This window comes from Ammospiza caudacuta, chromosome 1 (assembly GCF_027887145.1).
Source record: "Ammospiza caudacuta isolate bAmmCau1 chromosome 1, bAmmCau1.pri, whole genome shotgun sequence".
Taxonomy (NCBI): Eukaryota; Metazoa; Chordata; class Aves; order Passeriformes; family Passerellidae; genus Ammospiza; species Ammospiza caudacuta.
Window position 1 is genome coordinate 86,780,290 of NC_080593.1, and position 27,856 is coordinate 86,808,145.

The following is a 27,856-nucleotide window of genomic DNA, read 5'->3' on the forward strand; positions in this document are numbered from 1 at the left end:
AGGGAAGGGTTAAAGGCATTATTGCAGCCATTAGAAGGAAAAGTTGTGGCAATACAAGCACAGTAGACTTTCTTCCCCCCCCCCCCGCCCCCCTCCTTTTCTTTCCCCTACTCCTCTCTTCCCAAGCTGGATCAGTGTGTAGGGAGGGCAGTCATCACGCCATCCTGAGCAGCAAGAGCTGACGTTGGACGAAGCTGCCAGGTAGCTGAAAAAAGGCACAGAAGGCAGCTGATACCCACTTTTCAGCGGTTTGTGTTTTTTTTAGTCTGTATCTGGACTTCAAGCAACACAGCGCCTGAGACAGCTCATCTGAACCACGCTGTATTGCAATACTCGCTCTTCTCAAAGAAAAAGACTCCACTGAGCAGCAGAATGCTGCCAGTGTCGCAGCCAGGTCTACAATACAGAGCCTTTTTGTAACATTGCACATTTCTTTCTGTTCAGATATTTGAAATACATACATACACTTATATATCAGTTCTTTCTTTTCTGAGGACACCTTTGGCTTTCTTTTTTTTTTTCCCTGATGTGACTTTTTCATCTTGGAATGATGGGGATCTTTCTAGCTTATATTGGATTCATTTTCTTTTCAGTTATGTATATTCAACAAGGACTTTCTACCCAAGGTAAGATCATTTATTGTCAAATATGTGTGTGTCTGGTTTTCTATGCTAAAACAGACTGAAAACAGGCTGGGGGGGGGGGAGGAAGAAAGGGGAAAAGAAGAAAAACAACGAAAATGTGTAAGAGATGAGAACACCAAGCATCAGGTTTACATTTAGTTTGTACAGGCAAGATTGCCTGTAAATAGAAAAAGAAGTGAGAAGTTTCCCCAAAGTAGAAATAGAAAAGGCTTCCTTTACCCAAATGCAAAGAGGGACATAGCAGGCACCTTGCAGAAGAGTGAAGGGGTGCTGGGGAATGGGCATGCATGTGTTTGAGTTGTGCATGTTGTTACAGAGGCATGTTTGCATACAATAAACACCTACCCGTGCATGCATAATTATTGCATTCAGACCAAGTACCGCCTGGCTAAACCTACTGCTTCTCTTAAAATATTGCAGTGTCCTTATTTGCTGCTTTCCCTTTCCTCTCTTATTGCCCTGCAATCCTCACAGCCAGACCTTCATTCCTATTCCGTGACTATGTGCGCTTCTACCACTCTCCCCCCCCCCAAGAAAAAAAAAAAAAAAGGGAGAAAAAGACAAAATCGACTTCTTTGAATACCTCCCCCACCCCCGTCGCCTCCCTCCCTCCCTCTCCGCCGAAAGGCGCGCCTTGCATTCCAAGCAGCCCCGGCGCTGCAGGAGCCTGTCGTTCGGGACCCCGAGGCTGCGGCGCCGCCGTCAGCACCACGGACAGATCGCGCCCGCTGCCGCTGCCCCTGCCCGCTGCCCCTGCCTGCTCCTGCTCCTGCTGCCCCCTCCCACCGCCCCTGCCCGCTGCCCCTGCCTGCTCCTGCTGCCCGCCTGCTGCCCCCTCCCACCGCCCCTGCCCGCTGCCCCTGCCTGCTCCTGCTGCCCGCCTGCTGCCCCCTCTCACCGCCCCTGCCCGCTGCCCCTGCCTGCTCCTGCTGCCCCCTCCCACCGCCCCTGCCCGCTGCCCCTGCCTGCTCCTGCTCCTGCTGCCCCCTCCCACCGCCCCTGCCCGCTGCCCCTGCCTGCTCCTGCTGCCCCCTCCCACCGCCCCTGCCCGCTGCCCCTGCCTGCTCCTGCTGCCCGCCTGCTGTCCCCTCCCACCGCCCCTGCCCGCTGCCCCTGCCTGCTCCTGCTCCTGCTGCCCCCTCTCACCGCCCCTGCCCGCTGCCCCTGCCTGCTCCTGCTGCCCGCCTGCTGTCCCCTCCCACCGCCCCTGCCCGCTGCCCCTGCCTGCTCCTGCTCCTGCTGCCCCCTCCCACCGCCCCTGCCCGCTGCCCCTGCCTGCTCCTGCTGCCCGCCTGCTGCCCCCTTTCACCGCCCCTGCCCGCTGTCCCTGCCCGGTCCTGCTCCTGCTGCCCCTTCCCACCGGCCCTGCCTGCTGCCCCTGCCCGATCCTGTTCCTGCTGCCCCCTCCCACCGCCCCTGCCCGCTGCCCGCTTCCCCTGCCTTTTCCTGCTCCCCGCCTGCTGCCCCTTCCCAACGCTCCTGCCCGCTGCCCCTGCCCGGTCCTGCTCCTGCTGCCCCCTCCCACCGCCCCTGCCCGCCGCTGCTGCCCCGGCTGCCCTCCCTCCCCTGCCCGCAGCTCCCCGCGGCTTCGCGCTTGGCGGTGCCACCGGGGGGATGCCGGCAGCGCTCCCCTCGGTGTCCCCAAGCCGCTCACGCTTACTGACAAGGAGGGAAGAGAAGGAGCAAACGGAAAAGAAACCCCAAAACAAACTTACTAGCACCGAACACACAAAATGCACGGTCCTTTTGGCAGTTTAAGTCGGTGACTAGCAATGGCTGGCTGGTGGGCGGTGGGGGTCTGAAAAAGGGGCACCGTGTAATATAAAGCTAGCAGTTTTGAAAGTATTTGTTGCCAGGCACAGATGTAAGGGTAAAGAGAAGTAATACTGGTTGCCAAAATATCCCACCAATTTCAGGTTGGCTAGGAAGACTGTATATAGAGAGGGGAAGAGGGGAGGAGACAATGAGCAATATCTCTTTTGCATCACATTTCCTTCAGATCATAATGTGCCCTAGTCAATCTGTAGCAATTCATAACAGAAAGTGACATTGCAGCGTCTTTCCAATTTTTCCTCTTCTTGAAACACCGCATTTATTTATTAGATTGTTTGTCTGCAGTCCCCCTCACTTGACTATCATGATTCATTATGTAGCACAATTTTAAAGTCAGTGATAGGAATGATGAGAAGGAAGTAAAGATTGAGACTTAAAGAATTACTGATGTCTTGGACAATGTCTATCAGCATTAGCTTTTATACCTAGCAGTAGTAAACTGAAATGGGCAGATCCTGTTGAAGGACTGAGATACAAATATGAAGGTTAGTTCTAGAAAGTGTCTGCTGGGACTGAGAGACAGAAGGTGAATTCACTTTTGGTCTGATTATGCAAGCAGAGGTTCTCAGAATCTGAGTAGCTAAGTCAGGTAAGGCCTTTAAAAAGGACATTTGAGGAGTGATTGTAACACTTACTCGGAAGAGTACCCAGAGGTGCCTGTGCCAACAGCTGCTTCAGCTAGCTGTGGAATGTTTAACAATTTACAGGTCTACAGCTCAGCCCTACAAAATACAATAAATCACGTTGATTTTTTTCCTCTCCTAAAGTGGTCTTGTACAAAATCCCTCAGTGAGTCTGGTGAAATACTGCATTCTGCCCAAGGGTATTTGGACCTAATTTTGTGAAACTTCACCAGCTCATGGGAGCAAGCAGGGGGATCTATAGCATTTCCCAGGAGCAGAATTGAGAGGGTAAAGAGGGTGGATTTGTGCATAAGAGAGGAAGAACATACCCGGGTGTGAGAAAAACTGGGGGAGATAATGTGTGGCACACTCAAGAGATAAAAAATGAAGAGAGTGGGAATAAGAAAAGAAAACAGAGAATTTAAAAGGGGGGGAGTGGAAGGAACAATAAGAAAAAAAAACACAACATAAGAAGCAGAATATAAATTATTAGAAGTTAGCAATATGTTATGCATTTGTTTTACAGCAAAATTCACAGAGTTTCCCCGAAATGTCACGGCCACTGAAGGGCAGAATGTGGAGATGTCTTGTGCTTTCCAAAGTGGCTCTACTTCGGTGTACCTTGAAATCCAGTGGTGGTTTCTGCGGGCAGCTGAGGACCCAGAGGCTGGAGCTGAGGTGACAGGCACTCAGGTACTCATCCTCTGCCATGGGGTCTTAAAACCACGTGGAGAATGCTACAGAAAGGTTGGGGAGGAAAGGGGAGAAGGAAAGAAAGGAAGAGCAGAGGGAAGGAGCAGAGAGAGGCACTGCATTTCCCTAGGGACTTAATTTTGACTATGAAATGACAGAGCAGGAACCTGCAGAGAAAAATGCCCACCTCAAGGGTTGGTGCTTTTGGTGTCTGTCACTTCCACGATGCAGCTAGGGCTGTTTACAAAACCATATAGGTTTCCCAAAGTCTATTTCCTGTCACCCCCTTCCCCTATTATTATTATTATTATTATTATTGCTTTTCCCTATTTCATTTTCCCTTGGAAAGCAGCTGTTCAAAGACTGCTCCTCGTGAGAATTTTATATTTCCCATGTGGCAAGATCCTACACGTGCCTTCCAATTTCCAGCTAGCGCAGTGGAGTTGGCAGCCCTAACTCCGTAAGCAGTTGCCACAGGAAGGCACACGCAGGAGGGGGCTGGGGAGGCAGGGGGTTACCAATGCCCTTAAAGAATTTAAAACCCAAAATCAGTCAAGAGCGTGATTTCATCCTTCTGAGTGGGACAGGATGGGCCATGTCCATTCACACTGCCATCAGGGGACGCTCCTATGGCCGCTGCTGTCTCCTCACCAGGGGCGGCAAAAGACGCCCATGCGAGGCAGGAAGGGCGGAGGGTCCGCGGGTCCGCGTCCCTCGGCCGTCCGTGCCGGCCGTCCCCGGTGTCCCCGGCTGTCCTCGGCTGTTCCCGGCTGTTTCCCGGCTGTCCCCGGCTGTTCCCGGCTGTTCCCTGTCTCTCCCCGGCGCGGCCCGCAGGTGGCAGGCGCGGCGCGCCGCTCCACGGGCTCCGCGGCGGGGCGGGAGCGGGAGCGGGAGCGGGGATCGGGGCGAGGGCCGGAGACCCACGGCGGCGCTCCTTTCCTTGCAGATGGAGTTCCTGCCCGAGCGGGACCTGGACAACGACGGCACGAAGATCAGCGTAAGTGTCGCCGCAGGGCGCGGGCAGTCCCCGCCGGCCGGGCGTCCCTTCCCCAGTGAGGGCCTCCTGGGGTGCTGTTCCTGCCCCGCATCTCCTCCCCATGCCACCGCAGACTCCGGGTGGCTGGCAGCCCGCAGCTCAATGGTTGGACTCAATGGTCTTAGAGGTCTTTTCCAACCTAAATAGTTGATTTTATAATTCTGTGACTACTTCCTTAACAGTCCTGGCAGAGGGTGTTAGGACAGCCTTTCCCCATGCAGCCCCCACACCCTTGGACGTGGAGGCATCGACCAGCGCAGTCGAGGCAAAGTCCACTGGCAGACCCTGTTTGTACCTGTGAAAAATTCAGCCTGCACCAATCCTTGCATTTCTTGTTCTCATTTACCCTGGGCAACTGCTGAGTCTTCCCCAGCAGGTCTCCAGAGTTGGTTTTAAGGCTGAAATTTGTCCATGAAGCTGCACTTTCCTTTAGTGGGGTGTGCGACTGCTGAGATGGGTGTTTTGTCACGTCCATACCCACTGGCAGAAAGAGAGCTCAGAAAGGCTTTGGACAAAACCTCACCATTGGGAGCAGTCTCAGCTCTTTGCCACAGAGACTCAGTTTTACGAAAGTGAGATTCTGACACCAGTTACCAGTCTGCTGCTTGGAGATTACACCAGAATCTTAACAGAATTATAAAGCAGCGTTGCTCTATTCCCCCTGCTGCTGCTCCCTGCAGGGAGAGGATCCCTTCCACAGCCAACTCATGTCCTGAGTCAGGCACAGCCAGAAGGCTGCTCCTGACCTCAGAATAGGTCAGGTCCTCCTCCCTCAGCATCCCAAGAAATGTGTGGTGGTGGGATGATGGTGTGGTGCTCACTGCAGTGGAAAGACAGAGATACTAAGCAGATACTGCAGCATGAATATTCCCTTTGAGCCCAGAGGGGTTTTCCCTTTCTCTGGCATAATCGCTTTGGAAGTGTTTTTTAGCTGCAGACAAGGCTTTAAGTACCAGCAAAGCTTAAAACAGCAACAAATAAAGGGGAATAATTTCTGACAAATCCTTTACTCAGCTGTTTTTTGATGCCTACAAATAACAAACCAGATAATTACATCAGGTCAAAGTACACCTAAGTATAGCTGAAGGGCATTTATAAATGAGGGCTCAAGTTTGCTGTGTTCAATACAATACATATTCTAGCCAAACTTACATTTTCTGTGATACTTCTTACCATCGACTAGAAACGATTTGTGTCAGGGACCATATCTTCAGTTGCATTTGTAGACTACCTTACAACTAAGGCTCTCATGTGGACCTTGGATACTGTTCTACTAGACATAGGGCTAGCAGATAATTCATTCCTTATCAATACTGGCTCATTTGAAATCCCTGAAGTAATCCATAAGAACTGAGACACAATATAGACTATAAAGCTTGTCTCATCTTTGAAGTTACAAATCTCTTTCATTATGTATAATACTAATTCATGAGAAGGTATTTATGGTGCTCCTATAAGCTTGCATAAAACATTTATTTTATATTTGTAATAAAAACAGTCAACATTAGTAGATGTCTAAATCTACTTTTTATCTACATTTTACAATGTAGCCTTTTTTTTTCAAAGGCATACACAGCTGCATTGGTACTAATGCAAATTATCATAATGAAGAGAAAACTAAAGTACATTGAATAAATATTTTTTAAAATTATAGATGAGGGCTGAAATACACCAATTCTATCTGTTCTAAATGAGAAAGCAACACAAACTGAAAACATGCATATGTGTTGCCTGTAAGAATTTCTAAATTTCAAATGCAAAAGTCAAAAACAATTCTGTTGTTAACCAGGGCTATGCAGCGCTGTTAATTTTCAGGCTCTTACATTGGAACAAATGAAGTCACAATATGACCTACCGATACTCTTTCCATTCATATGAATCTTCTTTAATCCTTTTGCTGAACATGAATTGTTCAGTAGAGATATATATTGTTATTGAATATGATTTAAAAAACTATCCAGCACTTTCTGTGCAATTAATATTGCATACATTATGCCTGTAAGTACGTAATCTATACTTTCAACTCCTTTTGCCAAGTATAAATTCAGAGCTGGATACAACACAACAGGCTATAAAGTCCATCCAGTACCTTAAAGCAATGACATATTCACGAGTATTGCTCTTCAATTTATCAAGAAAGCATAATAGGTGCCTTGCCAACACTAGTTACCACAGTAGGCCAAGCTGTCAGAAGAAATTTATTGTACAGTCCCTAATAACATATGTCTAGCTTCTATCTAGTGGTTCTCTATTTTTTTGATCCATCATGTATTCATCATGATGTCTCCTTATTGGCTGTCACTGATATGACTCAAAGCAACCTTTGCATCCATGTTTATGAAACGGTGGAAGTAAACCAGGTCAGGAGTTCTTCAAAGCTAAAGATTTATATCCCGTGGAATACCTTTTGACTGCCTTCCTGTGGGGCAAAAGATATTAATTCAGATAGAGAATAATAGGAAATTATTAAATATAAATTCTCTGAAGTGATGAGCATACAGAAAGGAATCTGTTTTAGCTTCTCCCAATGCATCTTAATACCTGTCACACATTTCTGGGTGTATAATTTACTCATGTGTGTTTTAATTATCAGAAATAAAAATATGTTATGTTGCCCTCAGATATTAGAACTAATTAAAAATAAATCAGGAGCCTTTTTTTAGCTGGCAACATTTAACATGTGCTTCTAATAAGTACACAGATAAACAAGACAAAAGAAACAACCTGACACAATAGGTCTTGTTATCATTAACAGAAAAAAATACCAAAAATTTAGACACACTTAAAGGAGACAAACTGAATGTAAAATATAGTTTCAATATAGTGAAGAGTACAAGCTAGTCTAATAAATAGTTATTTACATGGTTTAAATCTTCATGTCCAACAAAATTGTTAATGCACTAGTTTGGAAACTGAATTATTCAATAAAGCCAACTAACTGGAAAGGTTTAACCAATAAACTGCATGGATACTAGGTTTACATAAGAAAGCTCATTAAGAATGTTCATGATCTTAAGCAATTAATTGGAATGAACATGGTAGTTTGGGCTTTTTTTTCTGAGGCTAATGAAATTTCAGAGCAAACTATCTAAGCAGATTTGGAAGGAAGATGTCAGGCATCCTCACAGATACAGTTAGCCATACTCATCCTTGATGCAACTTCCCTGCAGTAAGCACAATCACACCATTGAGCAAATTGGTGCCATGCCCATAGAGTTTTTCCTAAGAAAGAAGAATTCATGACAATGTTTTTTTCTCTGTTTTTTTTTTTTTTTCCTGGAAAATTTGCAGACAGTGAAAGTACAAGGGAACGACATCTCCCACAAGCTGCAGATTTCAAAAGTGAGGAAAAAGGATGAAGGCTTGTATGAGTGCAGGGTGACCGATGCCAACTATGGAGACCTTCAGGAATACAAGGCCCAGGCGTTTCTCAAAGTCAATGCTAACAGCCACTCTCGGCGAATGCAAGCCTTTGAGGCATCCCCAATGTGGTTGCAAGACATGAAACCTCGTAAAAACATCTCAGCAGCTGTCCCAAGTAGCATCCACAATTCTGCCAATCAGCGTGTACGTGCCACCTCCAGCCCCGAAGCAGCAGCCAAAATCCCCAAACAAAGTCCACAATCAGGTATGGTAAAGCATTTTGAGCTTTCATTTGATTGCTTACCAGCATGTAAAAGGAGGCTAAATCAACAAGGTAACCAGGAATTGTGACTAGGAAGAGTGTGGTGCTCATTTGTTCCTCCTTCTCTCTGGTTCTATTCATCCTGCTATCTCTTTACTTCCTAAAATCTGAAGAATAAGTTTCTGAGCAGAAGAAACAAAAAGCCTTAAACTTCTATATGTGGATTTTATCTCTACCAGTTTTACCCACCTAAGGCTAGCTCTCAAATCAAAGCTTAGTTTTCCCTGTAGTGTGGGTGGAGAGACAGAGGCATGTCAGTGAATGACTCATCTCATTATAAGATGTTTTGCATGATAAATTAAATAAAACACTCATCCAGATGTTTTTCTTCCTAAGTTGTTTTACACCAGTCACCTAACTTATATCTTCAATACTTGTTAAAATTAATCTACTTTCACTGACAATCCTATTTTCTTAAGGAACTTGACTTGTAAATCTAAGCATACTATACAGACACCAGATAGTTTCACTGTTGTGTAGGCTTTAGAGAGACCATGGGTGTATCAGAGAGTGTGTGTTTGTCATCTTCAAGTGCTTGATCATTGGCTTTGAATCAAGGATTAAAATGTCAGTGCCTCCATTGTCTGTCATGTAGAAATTAACATTCTGGACATTTTGTTGGGGAGATTTTGATCACCACTGCATACATAATCTATAATCAATATAAGTTTTAATTTTCTACATTGATACCATAAAATTCACAGCGATGCAAAAGTACATGAATATACAGGAGATGCAGTTCTATATGATGGCGGTAGAGAAATGGACAAGATAAAAAACTCAGATGTTTTAAATTATTAAATATCGTCTGGAAAATAAACTGCAAGTTTGAAGGTTTCTGAGTTACTTGTATTTAAACTGAGAGCCAATGAAAGGCACAAAATCACAGCATACCTTAAAATATGTAATGGAAGCTAATTAACTCTGATGCATCATTTTTCTGCTAGCATGTTGTTAAATCAAAAATTGAATACAGCAAATTTCACAGCGCACCTATTGTGAAATTACTTCAAAGTTACAGGCAAGAAAAGTTAGAAAGACTTTTAATGAGGAAAATGCATTTTTTACAAATTGGAACAATATGATTATTCATATAAAAATTCTTATTGCTGTTATAAAAGGTGATGCATATACTACCAATATTTTACCACTGTATACTCTTTTTAAAATTAATGTAAGTTACATTCAGTTTTCTTTCCCTCAAATGGAGCCACTTTCCTTTTTAAGCTCTTCCAAAAATATCTAAGCTCTTAGAAGAAAATAAATATTTCACTTGATTTAAAACCACCATTCTACCATGGCTTTCCTTTCAGATAAACGTATACACTTCTTATTTTCTATTGGACTCATACACTTCAAAGCAGCAGACTTTTCCATAAAGGAAAAGCTCTGCTTTCTATTCCATCTTATGTGAAATTAATTAAAATAGTCAGAGGTTTATGAAATATGTAGCAACAGACTATACTGCATTGCAGCTGAAGTGTGCACAAAACAGCTAATCCACTAAATCATTTTGGATATATCATTTACTTTATAGTATTATGTCCTTAGTCCAAACAATGTCTTGACTGATTACTGGACATTTTTTATTTGAGATCTTATAGGTTATTACATGGAATGGTCCCTCTCAGAGAAAAAAAAAAAACTTTAATTTTTTTACTTGAGCAAAGATTAATGCAGATAAAGTACAGACAATCCTAATCAAAAATAATTTAAAAATTGAACAGATAAAATATAATTTAGTTTATTAGTTCATTTTTATGACAAAGCACAGACAAATGCTACATTCATCAGAGGTGTAGCTTATCTACTGAAGAAATAAAAGTGTACCAGGAATCACTCATATGCCTAATTTCAATTTAAAGGTCACTTGCTACACAAATTCTTTGGAATATTTTTGACATCAGATTTTAAACATCAGTTAAACTGTTGAGAACCAAGATTTGTTTTCCTTTACTTGAATACCTTGGCCTGGCTCTTCCAGCTGTGGTGAGATTTGGATTTTCATTCCATTTTACAGTTGTTCAACAGTAATAGAAATACCCTGAGGAGCACAAGGAAATGGGGAGTTTATCTAACTTGGAGGAGCAACTTCAGCTCAGGGAGGGGATATGTCAGTTGTGAGACCTCAAATAAAGCAGAAATGAGGTTTCATAGATGTTAATAGTCTATCTTTTTATGATGCAGAATCAACACAGCCTCCTCACTTTATCAGAGTCTTCTCCTCTTTAGCATCATGCTAAGTGTATTTATGCATGCACAAGACTGCTGTGTGATTACATTATATGTAAGCAATGTATTCATTCAGCCTAGAACTTTGAAACACATTTGAATACAAATGTATCATAGTTAAGTACATATTTGTACTTGAAAGATGTACAGATTGTGATGCTTGTTCACGTTGAGTAAAGCATTGACTTCAGCACTACTGCTTGAAGAGAAAAATACTACTAACCCTAGGTAATTATATCAAATATCGAGTATAAAGAGCTGGTATGTAGTTATTGGCAAGCAATACATTTTACTGCCATGCTCACAGATTATTGTGAAATGCATTTACAACAATGGGAAACATGACACTGTGCAGTTATTGGGAATTCTGTATTCAGCTACTGCTGAAGATCTCGGCTACTAATATATGAAAAATTGATTGACTGTTTTGTCCCTAAAAATTATTTTTAGAAGGTAGATAGCACTCTACTCGACTTCTTCTATCCTGAAGTACACTGCATAATTTTTTTTTTATTTCTTAACAGTAGATATTTAATAGGTAGCTCTGTAAAAACATTTTACAATCACTACCATTTTAAAACGTCAGCACTTCCCAACTGAACAGTTATTTCTGCTATTCTCTTACTCTGTTCAAAATTAAGAATATCAGTGATAACTGTCAGGGAGCTATATAGCCACAGTTGACAAACTAAAGTGCTACAAGGCCCATTCAGTATTTTGCACTGCTCTGAAATATATTATGTGAGTGTAAAAAGAAATATATATTTATTACTGTAAATATAATGGAGATTCAATACAGGAAGAAATAGCTAATAAGAACATCTCCCGCAGAGTCTTCATATAATATACTAAGAAGCACTACATAACTATCTCAAAGTCGAAAAAGTCAGGAAAGCAGAAGTCAAAGCCAACACAGCTTGACCCTTTCGTTTCATAATTATGGGCTGCAGCAAATGAAGTAACCCATCACAGCTTAATAGGAATCTGAGTAATTTGACAGAGTAATCTGCATACATCCAAAAAATATCCTATGCTGGTGGAGTGACAGACATATTTTTTCCTTAATTATTCATAACAATCTATCTTAGTCCAAAGGTAAAAGTACAGAGTTATGACAAAGCTTTGCAATTCTAAGGAATTAAATGGGGTCCAAGAGCTAAAATGAATTTAGGTGAAAGGAAGCTAAATAATCTCCAAGCTGCAGCAAGTGTCATTGTTTCATGGATACAAATCTAAACTAACTCTTCTGTCTGCATTCAAATCACTCAACATTTATAGCAACAAAACCAGCTGAAGAATTTTTTGTGCTGAGGATGAGTATATCCCCCAAGCTCTTCCTGTTCTGCCAATGCTCTGTTAAAGCTCTCAAAGCCATTAGTTGCTTTTCAGACTCAAGATCAGTCTCAGAGAATTACAAATGAAGAAGTGACAATTAGGTCAATTTTCTGCCTGCTTATATACAGACTCTGCACATTTCTAGCAACTTCTTGTTCTTTCATGAAGTAACAAATTCATCTATTAAGCTATCTACATGCCAAAACTTCCTGTGATGATGGCAGAGTTCCAATGACTTAAAAAGTAACTGAAAGGAGAAGGTGATACTTACCTAGGCAGAACGACTTGGATTCTTGGCATCTTAAATCACACTGAGAAGCTTATTGTCAGGCATGAATGCAAAAAAAAGAGGATAAATTTTTTTTCTTCAGTCTGTTCATCCTGATAAACTGAGGATATTACTTCCTGTCTCCATTTTTATCTAGAGAATCTAGGAAACGTTTGTCATCAACCAGTTTTAAGCACTAATTTAATATCCAGTTTGGAATCTTTTAGGATATAATCCAGTTTCCTTGTTGGCGTTTTTTTATTCTTTTTAATTTATGTTCCATCTCCTGTCAAAGCAAAGGAACAAAGTGTCTGCTCTAGCCTCCACCAATGTGACAGCCACCATTACTGCTTTCTTCCCTAAAAGAATCTTTGGTTTACATAGTTCCTGTTTTAGAAACTGAGTACCTGTAAGTCTGGGAGGCACCAACCATTACTGTGATTGTGGCAGAGCAAAATGTCATGTCTCAGTTTTCTTTGGACTTCATGAAAGCAAAAACCCAATACGGTTTTCTCCTTCTTGTTCTCAACCTTATTCAGCTGTTCTCAGAAATGCTTGCAAAAACATTATTCCAATTTACACCTGTATACACTGCAACCTCTCTTTGTAGTTGAAATATACACTTTGATTCCCTCTTCATGAAAAGATGCTGCTCTACTTCTTTTAGCTTCTAATAATAATGGAATTAATTCCAACCATGTTAGTTGATGTAGCCCTAATAACTGGTTAGCTCTTGACCTTGAAATTGTAAACATATTTTGAGAAGTGCTAATGTGCTCTGAATGAATTAATTGACAAAGCAACACCTTTGGAGCAGCTAACCCTTCACCCTTTGTTTTTTTTAAGGCCAGAATTTCCAATGCAATATCAACTCAACAATGCCTTATGCTTCTTTTAAAAACCTCACATCTTAATTTCTTGTATGTGTACTTACAGATAGAACAAAATACATACAAGTACCTAAAATCCTGTTCCTAATGCTTAGTTCACCTAGACCTAGAAACAAACTCTTCTTGGTGTATCTGCAGTTCTAACTCCTATCACAAGCACAAAATTATCAGCTTTTTGTAGCCATCCCTCATTGCCTTTGCGAATCACTGATACTATACCACTGTAAATTTCCATTCATTTCTATCCCTTTTATAAAAACACAGGTTTGGGAATTAAGAAGAGAGCAATCACCAGGCAGTACTTGTTCGTTTTCCTTTTTTACAAGTTTGAGCAGTTGTGCAATCCCACATGCCCATACCACACTGAGTATTTGGGTATGCTTCATTACAAACATATTCTTTCTGAAATCAGAGATATTATTTTCAACCTTAGTATGCCCATGTTTAAACACTAATAATGAATCACAAGGGAAAATAATGTTTTTCTGAAATTTCTTGAGGCAATATTTGGGATTTGTTGTTAAATATATGACAGCATCATAACTCATATTTCTGTAAAAATGATGGTATTTGGATGCTGCATTAGTTATTTTTTTCTTATGAAGCTGTTCATGAAGTGAGAATAGACACGAAACTAAATGTACAAAGTCTAAGAAAATAATTTTGCCCTTTACCCATCTACATTGTAGTTTATATAATGCACATGTACTGAGATCTTTCCTATTCTTTTAGTAACATTACCAGTGTGTTTCACTGACTGTCATTGCTACACATCCACCTAATCATATATCCTCCTTTCTTTTACCTATTTAAAATAAACCTTTCAGACCAACCTCTTGTTTAGAACAAAATTCACATAGAAAGATCTGGCAAGACACCACTCAAGAGGTCCCAGAGTAGCAGAATCACAGTAGTTCTGTTCTACATGCCTGATACAACTTTCTTTGGTAAATACTACTAGAAATATTGCAGGTGAGAACACATTCAGTAAACAAAGAGAAGAAAATAAAGGAAGAAGAGGAAGAAAAAGGGTGGGGGAGAAGCTATGTTGATTTGTTTGTCAGCTCACTCAAATTGCTTTTCATTGCTTCACAATCAGACAGATTGCACTGGGTCATCAGAGATTGCAGCATATGTGACAGGGCCTGCTCTTGAAATAACTGATGGGATTTCCTTGCTTCAGAACACAACCCATTTGTTACATGACAGATATACAGCAAAGCAGAGGATATTTTCATTTTGTTCCGATGAGAAGCAGGAAGTTTCCCTTCTATGGTGTCCCACTTCATTATGAAAATTCCTTGCATCACATAAAATGGAAAAGAATGGGTGCAATTATCTGCTGGCTGGAATGGATACAACTCTGCTGAAGTCTAAAGGATGTCTTTCATCTAAAATAGCAAAAAATTTGGCTAAAGGATGAGGATGAAGATAAATCCTCCTCTACTCGTGAAAGTGAATTACAAGAAGAATTGAAGCTTTGTTCTGCTTGCACCACCTGGTAAAGTTTAGGACAGTAAAGGTTTCTGGGAACTGAATGAAGGGAAGAAAAACACCTGAAAACTGCTCTTTTCAGAATGCAGATTCAGGGAGAGAGGGGGTTCTTGATGGGTTTTGTTTCTTCAGTTTTTTTCTGTGTGCTTTTTCTTACCTTTGATAACTTTTTTCTAGTGTTTCTCTTTGAAACCTTGGCCTAGACTAGCTAGAAAGCTCAGCAATATCAGTATCTTCTTATTCTCTAGAGAGAGATTTTTTTATTTTATTCAATTATTTAAAAGCTTCGAAGATACTCCAGAGATTGTTACTATATTTGTGCTAGAGTAGTAATCAATTTTTCTTTGTTGATGATAAAGCTGGATGGTATTTGAAGAGAAGCTAATGATCTTGCTGCCTTCCTTGAGAAGATACTCCAAACTCCAATTTATTCTGTTTTAAGGAAGTTGCCACTGTACTTTTTGGCAGTGCAAATTGTTATCTTGTCTGTGTGTGGGTGTTCTAGTCAGATCCATCTCACTGAAGTTTGATCCCCCACCTACTCACGAATGCTACTATCTTGGAAAAAAGCTGCTTAATTTTCTGTGAATAAAAATGTGAAAGTTATTTGCACAGCCCCATTTACAGTGCTTCAAACATTCAATCTGTGTGTTCATCAACCAACAGAAATACAAAGAAAAAAATCTGGATGCTACTTCTGCTGACATTCCTATTTTTACTGCTGTTATTACCTCAACTGCTGTTGTTTCCTGTGACACTGACTGAGGATTTTGGCCACCAAATCACAGCCACGGGGCAATAAGGATTATAAAAATGACTTCAGCAAGGCTACAGAAGATGGTGTATCCATCTCCAGTTCATTCTGTGCCTCTGAAAGAAAAAGTTGAAAAGACAAGATATTTTGTCAAGGAGCAACAATAAATCAATCATGAAGCCAAGAACTAGCAGAAGGTCTCACAGGGAGCTGTACATTCAGAGGGTGCATGGCCCTTTAGTAGAATTATAATGTTAGATAATATGACTACATAGGTTTGTGCCTGTCTGAAATGCTGACAAAATAACAGGTCAATTACTTATTTTGTACTTTTCTGAATTATTACAAAACATTCAATATTTACTATTCAGTGACCATCTTTTACCTGAAGAGTCTTTGAATATTGATTAATATTTCATGTTTATGATTGATCCCACGTCTCAGATGTATTTGGCCAAATACTTTGAGCTTCATTCTCACAGTCCACAATTTCCAAACCAGTGTATTGTGGGTGTAGGGATGCTTTTTAATAATTTTATTTTGCCTTTTTTTTTTTTTTTTTTTTTTTTTTTTTTTTTTTTTCTATTTGCAAAACAGAAATACCAGGGGTGAAGGCTTTGGATTGTGAACACTGATTTAGCTCTAGCAGTTTAAAATGTTGCCAGACAAAGTATTTGTCTTGCTACAATCAGAAGTTATTGCCCCAAATCTGGATGGTAGGAGGAAATAGGTGTCCACTGCTCAGCTTTCCTAGTTCACAGTGTCAAGCCTTTATATTGTCATAAAGGCATCAATGACAGCTGATAAACTAAAATAGGGCTCTTAAACTGAGATAGGTGAAGAGATGACATGGGGTTTGCTTGTATCACTTTTACTATTGGGGATTTAATTTCCATAAGAGGGGGAGGCAGAGAGGTGGAGGCACTATCATCTTAAACTGCTCCAGCTAAACCCATTAAAAACTTGTGAGTCATAGCTCTTAGACTGAGGCACCTTCTGTTAGTCATTGTTCTAATCTCTATAACAACTGCATTATTCACCAGGCAAACAAAGGATCAGAGGAATGGTCCCTGCCTCAAAACACTTGCTATCTAGGAATAGACAGAGAAAAACACACTCATCCAGTGGAAACATTGCTGAATTTCATGAAAATAGTTCTTATATAAATGATATAAACAGGAGACCGGGTTGACTGTATGTCAAACATAAGCCTAAGTGTTAGGTATGAAAAATGAGAAAAGGGGAACTGCATGTCACAAATTGAAATATTGACAAAAAATCAGAATTTTTATTCTGTCTGTGTTATAATACCTTCTTTGCATATGTTTTTCATGACAGTGCTGTTGAAGATGATAGTGTAATATTAAGTATCACCCACTTAAAGTTTTTTTCCAATAGATGAGAAAATTAATGAGATACAAAGAGCAAAGGGGCAAAAGGACAAGTGCAATTCTCTTTTTCTTCAAATAAATGTCTTGTTGTAACTTTATGGTATCTTTTAAGAATGGCTGTTTAATTAAATGTGGTATATATCAAATATACACAAATTTATATACACATTACAAAAATGCTGAGCAGTTTGTGTTGGAGGCATGTTTATCTGCAACAGCACAAGCTGGCTACTAAAAAAATGAGCCAATTCAAGCATTTTTGTTAACAGCCTAAATTCAACCTTCATTCAGTAGAGGGCATAACGATATGAAAGTATAGTAATGATATCAAAGTATGAGGATGAGTTATCACAGAACAGTCAGAAAAAACTGCATTTGCTTTAGAATCAGCCATTTAGTACAGATAAATACAAATGCACTAGTTTATATATTTTCTGTCACACTTAAGAAAAGGTCTAAGATATTTTTTGTTCATGGCTTTGAGAGATAGGATGAAAGAGAAGAATGACACGAAAAAGTGCCTAGTGCTGATAAGAGCAGTCAAAAAAACTACTGCCAGTTGTTCTGAAACAATAACAATTATCAATTGCATTTGGTTAAGCTTGCAACCCTCCCCCTCAGCTTTGAAATAGTGCAATAGGCATTGTTTCCTGGACTGCTTCTCACACAAGTTTTATTTAAATAGTTAGCACTGATATTTCACAGACTATATGCAAACATCTCTTTCAGCATCGCTTTTCCCAAAAAGTACTCTTTCACTGAAATAGAAACAGCTGAAGTCAATGCTTTACTTACACATGTGAAAAGATTTTTAAACTTTGCAAGTCCAAACACCAGCTAAAGAATGGAAGGGAAATAGGACGTCTGCTACAAATGGCTGATGCTTGTACATTTGTGACTGTAGGCAGAATGTCATTCTCCTGAAAAAGTCAGGAAGGGTGGAGAAATTGGCTAAGTCAAGTATCCATTTAATCTTTCTGAAAAGCTGTGTTCAAACTCAGCAGTCACTTTTAGCTATTTTCATCAGAAAAGTACAAACATCTATAAATGTTGACGAACTGCCCATTTTAATTATATGTTTATGGATCTTACACCTCCCTCCTGTCTGTTCAAGGCAAAAGGATGACAGGGTTGAATAATTTTGGTGATCTCATTTTCATCTGTGAGAAAGACATTAGAGATTCTCTTAGCTTCTTCATAGTGCATGATGGCCCAATTAGGAAGCCTGCGTCTACTCATGAGGCTTAAAAATGAGATATGAACAAGAGCACTGTTTTAGGAATTAAACAGGGAATGATGACTCTCAAATACATTCTAGCAGAAAGACAAAAATGACAAGAACTAAATATTTCTCTAGGTAGGAGTTAATGTCAGGAATTATGTAGAAAGTAATCTGAATGTAAAATTTCAGTTTATTTCACACCAGTTTACCCTTAATTCTACTTCTGTCCATCTTGGCATTGTGAAAATGAAGAAGTCATTCAAAGTCCCACTCCTCTTTCCTTCTCCTTTCATACTGCTATCTGTTGTCTTTTTATAGTTTTGCTATGGCTTGTTCTGGACTGCTGAGGCCCAGAATAATTTTTCCTACATGCTACCAATATTTGAAGTCTCCTCTGGTTTTTCTCTTCTGAGTATTTCCATCTCAAGTTTGCATAGAACATGACCTGAGGTGTAGCTGGCAGCAAGGTAAAGGCTGTGACCTGCCTTAGCCCACCAAGGGCTCCAGAAGTTATTGTGGAGCAGATTTCTGGAAGAACTCTCTCCTCTGTTTAGGGCTGGAAAGTTGTAACTTCTTTCTGCCCCATTACAAAACTGAACACCTCTGGGTGCCTTATCTAGTAAAAGCTAAGGATTAAGCATCCATCTAGAATCCCATTTCTCTTTCTCATCTTCTCTTCTGGGCATCACTAAAAGGAATGGATATCACATGAACAGGGCTACATGCTGAATTTAAAGTCTGAGTAGACTTCAGGGAAATTCAATATGTAACCTATTGTAAATTTCTTCTGGTACGTGACACAAATTCATTTGCCCTCTGCAGTATGTGATGAGCAAATCACATTATTTTAAGCTGATTACTGTACAACCAATGGAGAAAGATGGAGTAAAAGTGTAAAAAAAAGGGGTCTCCATTGAATATGAATGATATTTACTGCTCATCTTCATTCAGTCATTCAGTTCCCCAAAATTAAACACAGATGACTGAGCCCTAAAACACAGTGGAGAAGTCATTCCCCCAAAGAAGGAAAGGGGATTTCACATTTGTGCATTAGAAAATTTCTTTCTGAGTGTGGGTATATTTATCCCATCACTATAGAGGAGATATACACCATTGCAATTTATGCAATTCAGAGGAATAAGAATGATAGCAATTGGTAGGCCAGAGGGGAAGAATCTATTTATTGAAAACCTGTGTGAGACATACTCAAAAAAAAACTTCAAATAAAATCAGTCATACTTGGTTTTACCTGTCTTCATGGAAATAGAACTGCACATATCCTCTAAGTAATCTTATGGTTCATTTATGTCCCCAGTAAAATTAAGGCAGGTATCACATGAACTTTTACTTACTTTTCCTGGAAATAATACAAAATTATGATTTTGTCTGGGTTCAACTGGGTTCAATTTCAAATCTAACAGTGTAAAGCAAAGCTAAATGTTGCAAAACCAGGCATTTAAAGATGGAAAACCTCAGCACAAATTCCTGAAAAATTAAGCTTCCAAGGTTTCAAGAGCTCTGTAATTTCAGAAATCAGTAGAACAACAAAATTAACTCATACCCAGCACAGCCCAAATATATGTCTCTGAAATATATGTGTTGATGTTTTGGCCTAATGTAATCTGGACGGAGAATCTGGGATGAATTTTGTGTGACTGGCTGTATTTCTCGTGTACTGGTCAGCACAAAGCCAGGACTCTACTAAGGCATTACTGTTAGTAATGTTGTGATCAGTGGATTACTACTTAAGGAAACTCTAGGATACCCTAACTAAACCTATATGTTTAGTAAAGTACTAAAGAAATGCTGTTGAATTTTCAGATTCCTTCTGTTATTTGTATGAGAATTCACTGTGCATTGTACACACAACTGTAAGGAGACCATTTTCAGAGGCTCTGACAGCTATTGAGGCTCAGCTATAGAATGCTGGATGCTATTACATCCCAGAGAAATCCTAAACCTTACAAAGCACAAGGAATGCCAAACTTGCTAAACTTCAATTCTGGCAGATGCAAACTGTTTGAGACCCAGGGTGGTTTACCATGTAAGGTATTCTTACAAATAGGAGATGCTAAATTTGTAGTTCTTGAGGCAGCTGCTTTATTCACAATTCAGTGTTTAATCCAGTTGTGAAAATAAATGGGCAAAATTATTCAACCATCCCTGCTTGCATCCCCAAATCCCATGTATCATACACAAATTTTGTCTGATCAATATCTTGATGAAGGCAAGGGATCATTTCCCTGTTTGCATTCAGGCATGGAATGAGTAACTACCTTTTTGATCAGTTGCATTTTGCTAAGAATTTATAACTTCTGGTGGCTTTATTTTATAATTAGATGCTCCAAAATTCATTTCATTAACACATCAAAATTGATGTTTAGCTCTGGGTTTCCTACACCAGAAATACAAGCCTTGAAATACAAGCATTTGTGACAGAGACTTTTTTTTTTATTTTAAACACTAGGGTCACAATTATTTATGACTATTTTTTTTCTTTGTGTTCTTAACATTTAAGTAAATAATAAATTCGAATAAAACACATTTTCAAACACTTTAATGTTATGAACTAATCTTTCATGCTGTTGCATAAAAACTCATCCTCACATGCCTTTGGCAATATAACATTTGTTTACAGGAGAAAGCTAAGTATTTCAGGGACACTTGCCCTTTTGGATATATGTTAGGAGCAGGAAATAAAAGAAAACTAATGGGGATTTACATATCACAAGAAGAATTTAACTGGGTCCCCATGGCTGACAGGTGAAACTGTGAGAGTGGTGAGAATGTCTGACCCACACATCAAGTGGAGTTTAACTAATAATGTAGAAATTATAGACACATACATTACATGACAGTTCTTCTGAGTGAATGTCTTTGAGGATTACATAATTGCAGCTCAGCTTTACCCAGTGTTGTTGACCTGCAATAAAATTTCTTTTAGCTCTCATTATGCTAATTAGAAAATAATGCTTGAAATGGTGGGATAATAAGTAATCAGTTTATCAAATCCACAGTCAGATAGACAGATTTTAACTTACATTAACATGCTCACAGTTCAGGTGATTCTATTCAAGTCCTAGTCAGAATGGTGGACTAAAAACACACCTGCATGGGAGCCTGAATTTGGATACAGTGCAATTGAGCTTCTGATTTAAGCATGCTATGACCTCCAGATTCTGATTCAAAATGAAAATTTATGAATAATTTTTGTCACTTTGTTTTTTCAAGATGAAAAACAAAATAATAAAATATGAGCAAAATGGCAGAACAGGAAAAGGAAAAAAAATATGAAAAAGCTGCTCTCAGTTTTGCTATGTGCTTGTTCTACCTTTACAGCTTTGACTCTTGCAAAATCTAAGCAAATACTTAGGTTCATGAAAGAAAAAATACAGTTCTTCTTCTCTGAAAAAGAAAAATTAAAACTGAGTATTTTACTTAAACTTAAATTTTATTTCATAAAGCATCACTGAAAAGGTGAGAGCACACCTAATAGCCACATATGTCACTGTATATTTCAAGTAAATTTTGTGGGGGCTGATATATGACTGAAAATTTCTCTGTTTGGATTAAACATCATTTTAGAAACTATTAAATCAGTTTAAGATCTAATAAGCAGTTCCCAAAACCTTTCAGAAGATGCTGTCTGTTGCAGTTTTTTCCAATAATCCTAATAGCCCCCTTTTCACATAGAAACTGAATTTTTTTAGTTGTTATTTCTCCTATTTTTTGCAATATGTTTACAGCTGTTTTAGCTTTCACCTACTGCATGTACTCTAGTCTAAATCCCCTGCAAAATAAACAAACTTGCTGTTTAGAGAAGAAAATAGATGCAGAACATGTGAAATTAATTGGATGGATGTCATGATTTATTCAGAAACTTAACATTTTAAATAAAAAGGTTATGTGTATGCATTAGATATTACCCCTACTTTGGGGTTCCACACATTGTTTTATTGAAAAAAGAAAAATGAAAACAAAAATCAGAGAATATTTGGTCTGCAGATACGGTGCTGCTTTTTTCACTGTGACATATTTTAAGTTAAACTTATTTTACATTATAGTTTTTCTTTTCTGCATAGCTTTAAAATTCTCAAATTGTAACATCATTAATTGTTATAAAAACTCTTTTAAAATACATTCATGAGCTTCTTCGAAGTTCCATTATATGTATTTTGTGTAGACAAAATATATCTCAAAAGACCTCTTTAAAGTTGTATTGAGACATGTTTCCTTAGTTCAATTAAAAAAAAATAAATGGATTAAAGCAACTAAAAATAATTCAGTACATCAGAAAATGATCTAACACTAACAAAGATTCTAACTCAGTTTTGCTAACCTTGTTAGGAAAAGAAAAGCCTTCATAAAGATCTGTCAATTGCCAGCTTTTGCAGAGAGACAGAACAAAGTCATGCTGCAGTAAAACCAAAACCAGAAATTGAACTCTTGGGTTCAGGATCATAAATACTGTGTGAGAACAGCACACAGCAAAAAGTTGCAGCAAATTTGCTTGTGCATCTGCCTGTTTGTAATGCAGAACGAGAGTCCCGAGAAGCACAGCAAGCTACGGCAGCGTAGTACGAGTAAGGTTATCGGACAGGCAAGAGTGCAGTAGGGCTTCCCAATCGCATCTTGTTTCAGTAGAAACTAAGCTCAAAGTTCCCTTGGGCTTCTCTTGGAAAAATGTTCTCAGCGTCTTTGAGACAGGTTTTCATTTAAAAGTTAATATTTATTTAGCAATTCAGTTCACACATGTATTATTGAAATATCACTATTGCTTCGATATTCTTGTGTATGTGACAGGATTAGGGGTGTTTTATGGAAACTGCTATGTATGTAACATCTCACACCACATATTTAGCAAAGCAAGCAGTGTTTATCTAAAATCTGTGGTTTAGTTTAATCCCCATTTCAAAAAGGAAAAAATTACTAAAGACAGGAACAGAAAGACTTCTTGCTTCACTTATAGTTAGCAGATAGAACAGTGTTACATCTGGAAACTTTAAAAAATTGAACACATGTCTGGATTTCTTTTTGCTTTCATTGTGTATATTCTTTATGATAAGATAAAAGTACTTTTGGGGGCTGCAATGAAATCCATAATTTAATTTAATATTAAGTTCTTTACAAAAATATCTTCTACGTGATTAATATATTTAAAAAAAAAACCCAACAGTGTATTACAAGTCCATCATTCATTATGGATTGCTTATAACACCATTGTTACCCTGTTATAGGACTGATGCCTGTAACCATCAATAATATTTATCCTTTTCAAATACATGACACAAATATAAAATCTGTCTATAAAATCATGCATCAACCTGTTATAAGCTGAACTTTTACTTACAGTGCTACTAAATTACATTTATAGTTTTGACCTCAAGTAATTAGTTTCAAATTCTGAATGTAATTCCAAATGATACAGGGAGTTATCAAGCACTGAGACTTCGCATGTAAGACAGCTAAATACTCATGCCCTTGGTGTGTGAGCATTTCAGTTTAATCAGTCTAGCCTGAATGGTTTCATTCTGCTAGCATACTCAAGTCATGGGTTTAGAAATAATTATACAGACCATTGTTTTCATAGCTTTTTAAAAAGAAAACAAAGTCTGGGATAATACAATTTCTCAAAAAATATATAGTCCAAACCTTTTGGCAGTCTGTTTCCCCCTTGTAAATAGCACAGTCATTTGCCTGTACCTCCCCCGGTTATAAGAAAACACTCTTTTGCCACTGGATGACTTTTTGTTAGCAGTCAATGATGTGATACTGGAAATGATTTTGTAAAGAACACTCTGAGGTGGAAGGTGGTTTGGTTTTGTTCCACTTGGTTTATGGTTTCATTGGGTAACATTGTTTAAAAAGACAAGGAAAAAAAAGAAGCAAATCAAAGCAAAAAAAAAACCTCCCTGGGACTGAAATACTTTGTATGTGTTGTTGTTTGCAGTGCATGCCAAGACATTCATGGGCACCAGAGCCAACCTGGCGAGCTAATTAAATAAATAAATGTATATGTTTAAAACAGCCTTATAAGGAGCATTGGAAATCTGCAAGATGAGCGAATATCTTATAACTTCTTCCGCAGGTGCGAGGATAGCTACAAGCCATGGACTTTCTGTCCTGCTTCTTGTTTGTGGCTTTGTGAAGGGTGCTTTGCTTTAATCTAAAAGTGCTGACTTTTTCCAATATCACTTTCTCTTCTTAAAGCAAAGAGCAAATCGCCTGTAAAATCCACGGAGCGGACAGCAAAGTTGACCCTAACCTCCAACCACCACTCTGCACCCAATGTACTCTAAATCTCTACACAAGGAGCACCTTCTTCAGGAAGTACAAACAAAATTACTAAATAAATAAAATAAAATAAAATAAATATTATAAAAAAGAAGAGGATACCACATGTTTTCTTGATATATCTTATTTTCTTTGGCTTATCACTGATATTTTCTTTGAAGAGAACTGGTGTGATGTAATCAAACGTTTTGTAACAGCAAGACCTAGTTTCCTTTTCTTTCGGCAAGGAGAAGCCTCATCCTTGACTTCTCAGGGGTTGGCCTGCGAGTCCTCAGTATTACAGAATTAACCATGGATGACATTTGGTTTCCTACGCTGAAGGAACCGTTCCAGCCTGGAAGCAAAAAGAGGCCAAATAATGAAACAAACCATAGTGATTGAACATAAATAGAATACACACAAACTTTATCAAAAAGTCTTTTTTTCCTTTTCTTTTTTTTCTTTTTTTTTTTTGCATGAGGAGTAGGAACATTCTACTAAGCAGCTCAGCAGATGAGGGGATGTTGTTTCTGAAAAACCTATGAGGATATTTTTCTTTTGAAATTTTTTTTTCTTTTTGCTTTCCAGTATATTTTTCTTTCCCCCCTTTGAGGTTTTTTTCCTGTCTTTCTGTTTGTTTCTTGTTCAGTGATGGCAAGTACCAACTTAGGCCAACCCCTGATGACTACGTGGAGGTTTATATATATACATCCCTTTTTTTGTGTGTGTGCGTTCTATATTTCAGTGTGTTTTCTCTAATTTTGCAACTCCTGTATATGCAAAACCAACTTAAATTCTGTAAATTGCTTACAGTCTGTGTGATATAACTTCAGAGTAGACATACTTTGGTCCTCATGCAAGCCAGTTTTTAATATTATCTATATGTCGTGCCACCAAGAAACATCTTTATTTCCTTTTTTGACAAAACATCACTTTTTAGTTTTTAATTCAGTAATGTGTGGATTTTGTAATGCATATCTTCACTTTGACTGGTTTGACCCCTTTCAGCCCTCTGTTTACTCTGTAAATGCACATTAAAATTTGTTATGGTCTCTAGACAATTATTTTAGTTTGTATGTTGTGTTGAAGTTCAGATGCTGAAAGCTCTTTGAACTTGTGATGTTTATAGAAGATGAAGTGATTCAATCACTAGAGACTGTAAAATGCAGCTTTGCAGTCAAATGCTGCACATAAAAGAAGGTTAGAAACAGAAAACAGACAAATAAACCAGAACATGTCTTTAAGGATGTTCCTTTGGTAAAGAGTTTTAGGAAAGTGAATTTCTTACACTGATAAAATATATTTGCATCACAGCTCCTTCTACATGGCCAAAGAAGTGTCTTTCTTTGCTTTTTCTGAAAGTGGATTGTCATTACTCATTGATATTCTTAATTAAAATACTTTTTGTCTGTGAACTGAATGTGAGAATTTTGCTGTTGAATGATGTAATATGTGTTACATGAATTACATTCATTAATGCAGGAAGCAAAAATTGCTACCATTTGCAGCTGCAATCAGGAAGGTTTTTTGCTTTTTCCCGTCTTTCCACTGATGCTGAAAAATTCACACCCTTTCATTTATCAGCACAGACAATCACATACACCACATGCTTATTATGATCTATTTATAGCAGCATTAAGTAGCTGCAGTGTGGTCAGCTGTGTGATTTCTCCTCACTTTGTAAGTACTGCAGAAGAAATTTTAAAAGTATGTTTATAATCTCACCAGTCTGTGGTCTACAGGCCTAACATTTTATTTCAAAATGCTTGTAAGTCCTATGTCTTCCCCCATTACTTTCAAAGGATGAAGAACAAATAAAGGCATAGAATCAATATTTTGTTAACCCAATGCTTCAGAAAAGGATAACATATTTGTGCAGATCTAATTTTCCATAAATTCTGTAGTATAAGCTTGACTGGGAGTAGTCAGTCTTCAGTTTTAGACAAGTCTTAGCAGTAATGAAGAGAGCAGAAGTTCAGCATAATACAAAAAAAATAAGGTGTAACCATCAGTAGAAATAAAATTGCTTTTATTTCAACATAAAATTTATGACCCACTTAAAATGTTGTATATTGAGAAAGGTTTTCTCCATAGTTATAACAGTTTATTAGGCTACTGACAAAGAAATTAAAAACTGCCCCATTAAAATGTTCCAAAGCAAAGCCAATATTGTGGATCAGAGAGAACACAAAGAGGAAAGAAAAAGTCAAGGGTGAGAGCTTTTTAAAAGTCTTGCTTTCTGAACACACCTGTGGAACTTTGAAGGTTCTGGAGAAAAATTTCCATTTTCTTTCTGAAATGGATATCTGTGACTGGATTATGTGAGAATCTCTTGCTTGGAGCTTGGAAACTTCAGTTTCCATTGGTCTTAACTGGAACCAAATGCTTAATGTCCCATTACTGTATTGCTTACTGTATCCATATATCTTGTATGAATATTCTATGTATGCACATAGAGACTACCCATCATGGCATATGGAATTTGACAGCAGAGTTTAGCCTCACATTGCTGAAGTTGTTACTATGTTAAACTGATACTGTGTTTTGCTTTATGCTGTTAGCTGCTTGGATATAAATCACCATGTACCAGGAATTCAGATTAAAGAACGAGCTGAAATTAAAAGCAGAATTCTAGATCGCTTGGATTAGTGTGATGCAAGCCCAAAGACAATGCCATGTTGGGATCTGCTATTGTACAACTGTGTCAGCAAAAAAAAATGGGCAAAAGAAATCTGTAGGACTTTTCAAAAGCCTTTACAATTTCCATGAGATGCTAATGGGACACAGAAATTGTCCTCCTTTCCCTCTTGAAACAACATACCCAGATTCTTCAGATGAGGCTGATTGAGCCCTTCTGGTTGCAGATCTAGAGCACAGCTTTAGTTTCGGCCAATCTGTGTGGATGCAGCAGCAACAGGAGCAGGTACTACATTTTTAAATTTTAAACTGTGTCTTAACAGCTATTCTTCAAATTAAGACTCCACCTGGATCTCCTAGAATTTCTCAAAATGGAAGTTAAGATACAGTAGACACCCTTGTTTCTAAGAATTCTGTTATGAATAATATTTGGCATAGGAATGAAACTACTACCATTTTCTGCCAGGTGCAGTTCTTGTTTGGACTTAACACAAATAGATTTTAAAAAAGGAGCTTAATTAAATCCTGAAAAGCTCCTTGCTGAGTGGGGTATCTAGAAAAGCAATTTGTATCTAGCAGTCGTAGCATGTCTCAACTCAATGTCCTTATCCCTTTTACAAAATGAGCCCAGTTTTGAGGTGGTCTTTTATATGACTCATGCTTCTCAATTTGTATCCTCAAAGCCTCGTTGCATATGGTGACATTCTTCAGGTCTTCCCAACAGGTTTTGCTTTTCATAGAAGAATAAACATGGGTGAGTATGAAACGCTTTTGTATTCAAGGTATATGCCACCTACACGCACACACTTTGAGATCTGATGTATCATCAGGCTGAAAGAAACATGT

The 27,856-nt window shown here is 38.8% G+C and overlaps 1 protein-coding gene across 3 annotated transcripts; it reads left to right on the plus strand.

The window, feature by feature from the left end:
- Nucleotides 1-162: 162 nt before the first annotated feature.
- Nucleotides 163-27,856, plus strand: VSTM2A (V-set and transmembrane domain containing 2A). 3 transcript variants are annotated; one of them, XM_058812159.1, is made up of 5 exons: nucleotides 163-626; nucleotides 3,627-3,793; nucleotides 4,740-4,790; nucleotides 8,121-8,457; nucleotides 24,189-27,856. In XM_058812159.1, the coding sequence occupies exons 1-5, from the start codon at nucleotides 548-550 to the stop codon at nucleotides 24,263-24,265; spliced, it is 711 nt and encodes a 236-aa protein (XP_058668142.1). In that variant the 5' UTR covers nucleotides 163-547; the 3' UTR covers nucleotides 24,266-27,856. The 3 variants fall into 3 exon arrangements, with proteins under 3 accessions (XP_058668142.1, XP_058668134.1, XP_058668151.1); XM_058812151.1 differs by having other exon boundaries at nucleotides 24,311-27,856; XM_058812168.1 differs by lacking the exon at nucleotides 24,189-27,856 and adding an exon at nucleotides 24,051-24,188.

Bases quoted from the DNA above. Each gene is read 5' to 3' on its own strand.
- VSTM2A (XM_058812151.1), top strand. From the start codon at position 548: ATGATGGGGATCTTTCTAGCTTATATTGGATTCATTTTCTTTTCAGTT. The intron at 627-3,626 runs GTAAGATCATTT...TTTGTTTTACAG, and splicing joins ACAAGGACTTTCTACCCAAG to CAAAATTCACAGAGTTTCCC. The intron at 3,794-4,739 runs GTACTCATCCTC...CTTTCCTTGCAG, and splicing joins CTGAGGTGACAGGCACTCAG to ATGGAGTTCCTGCCCGAGCG.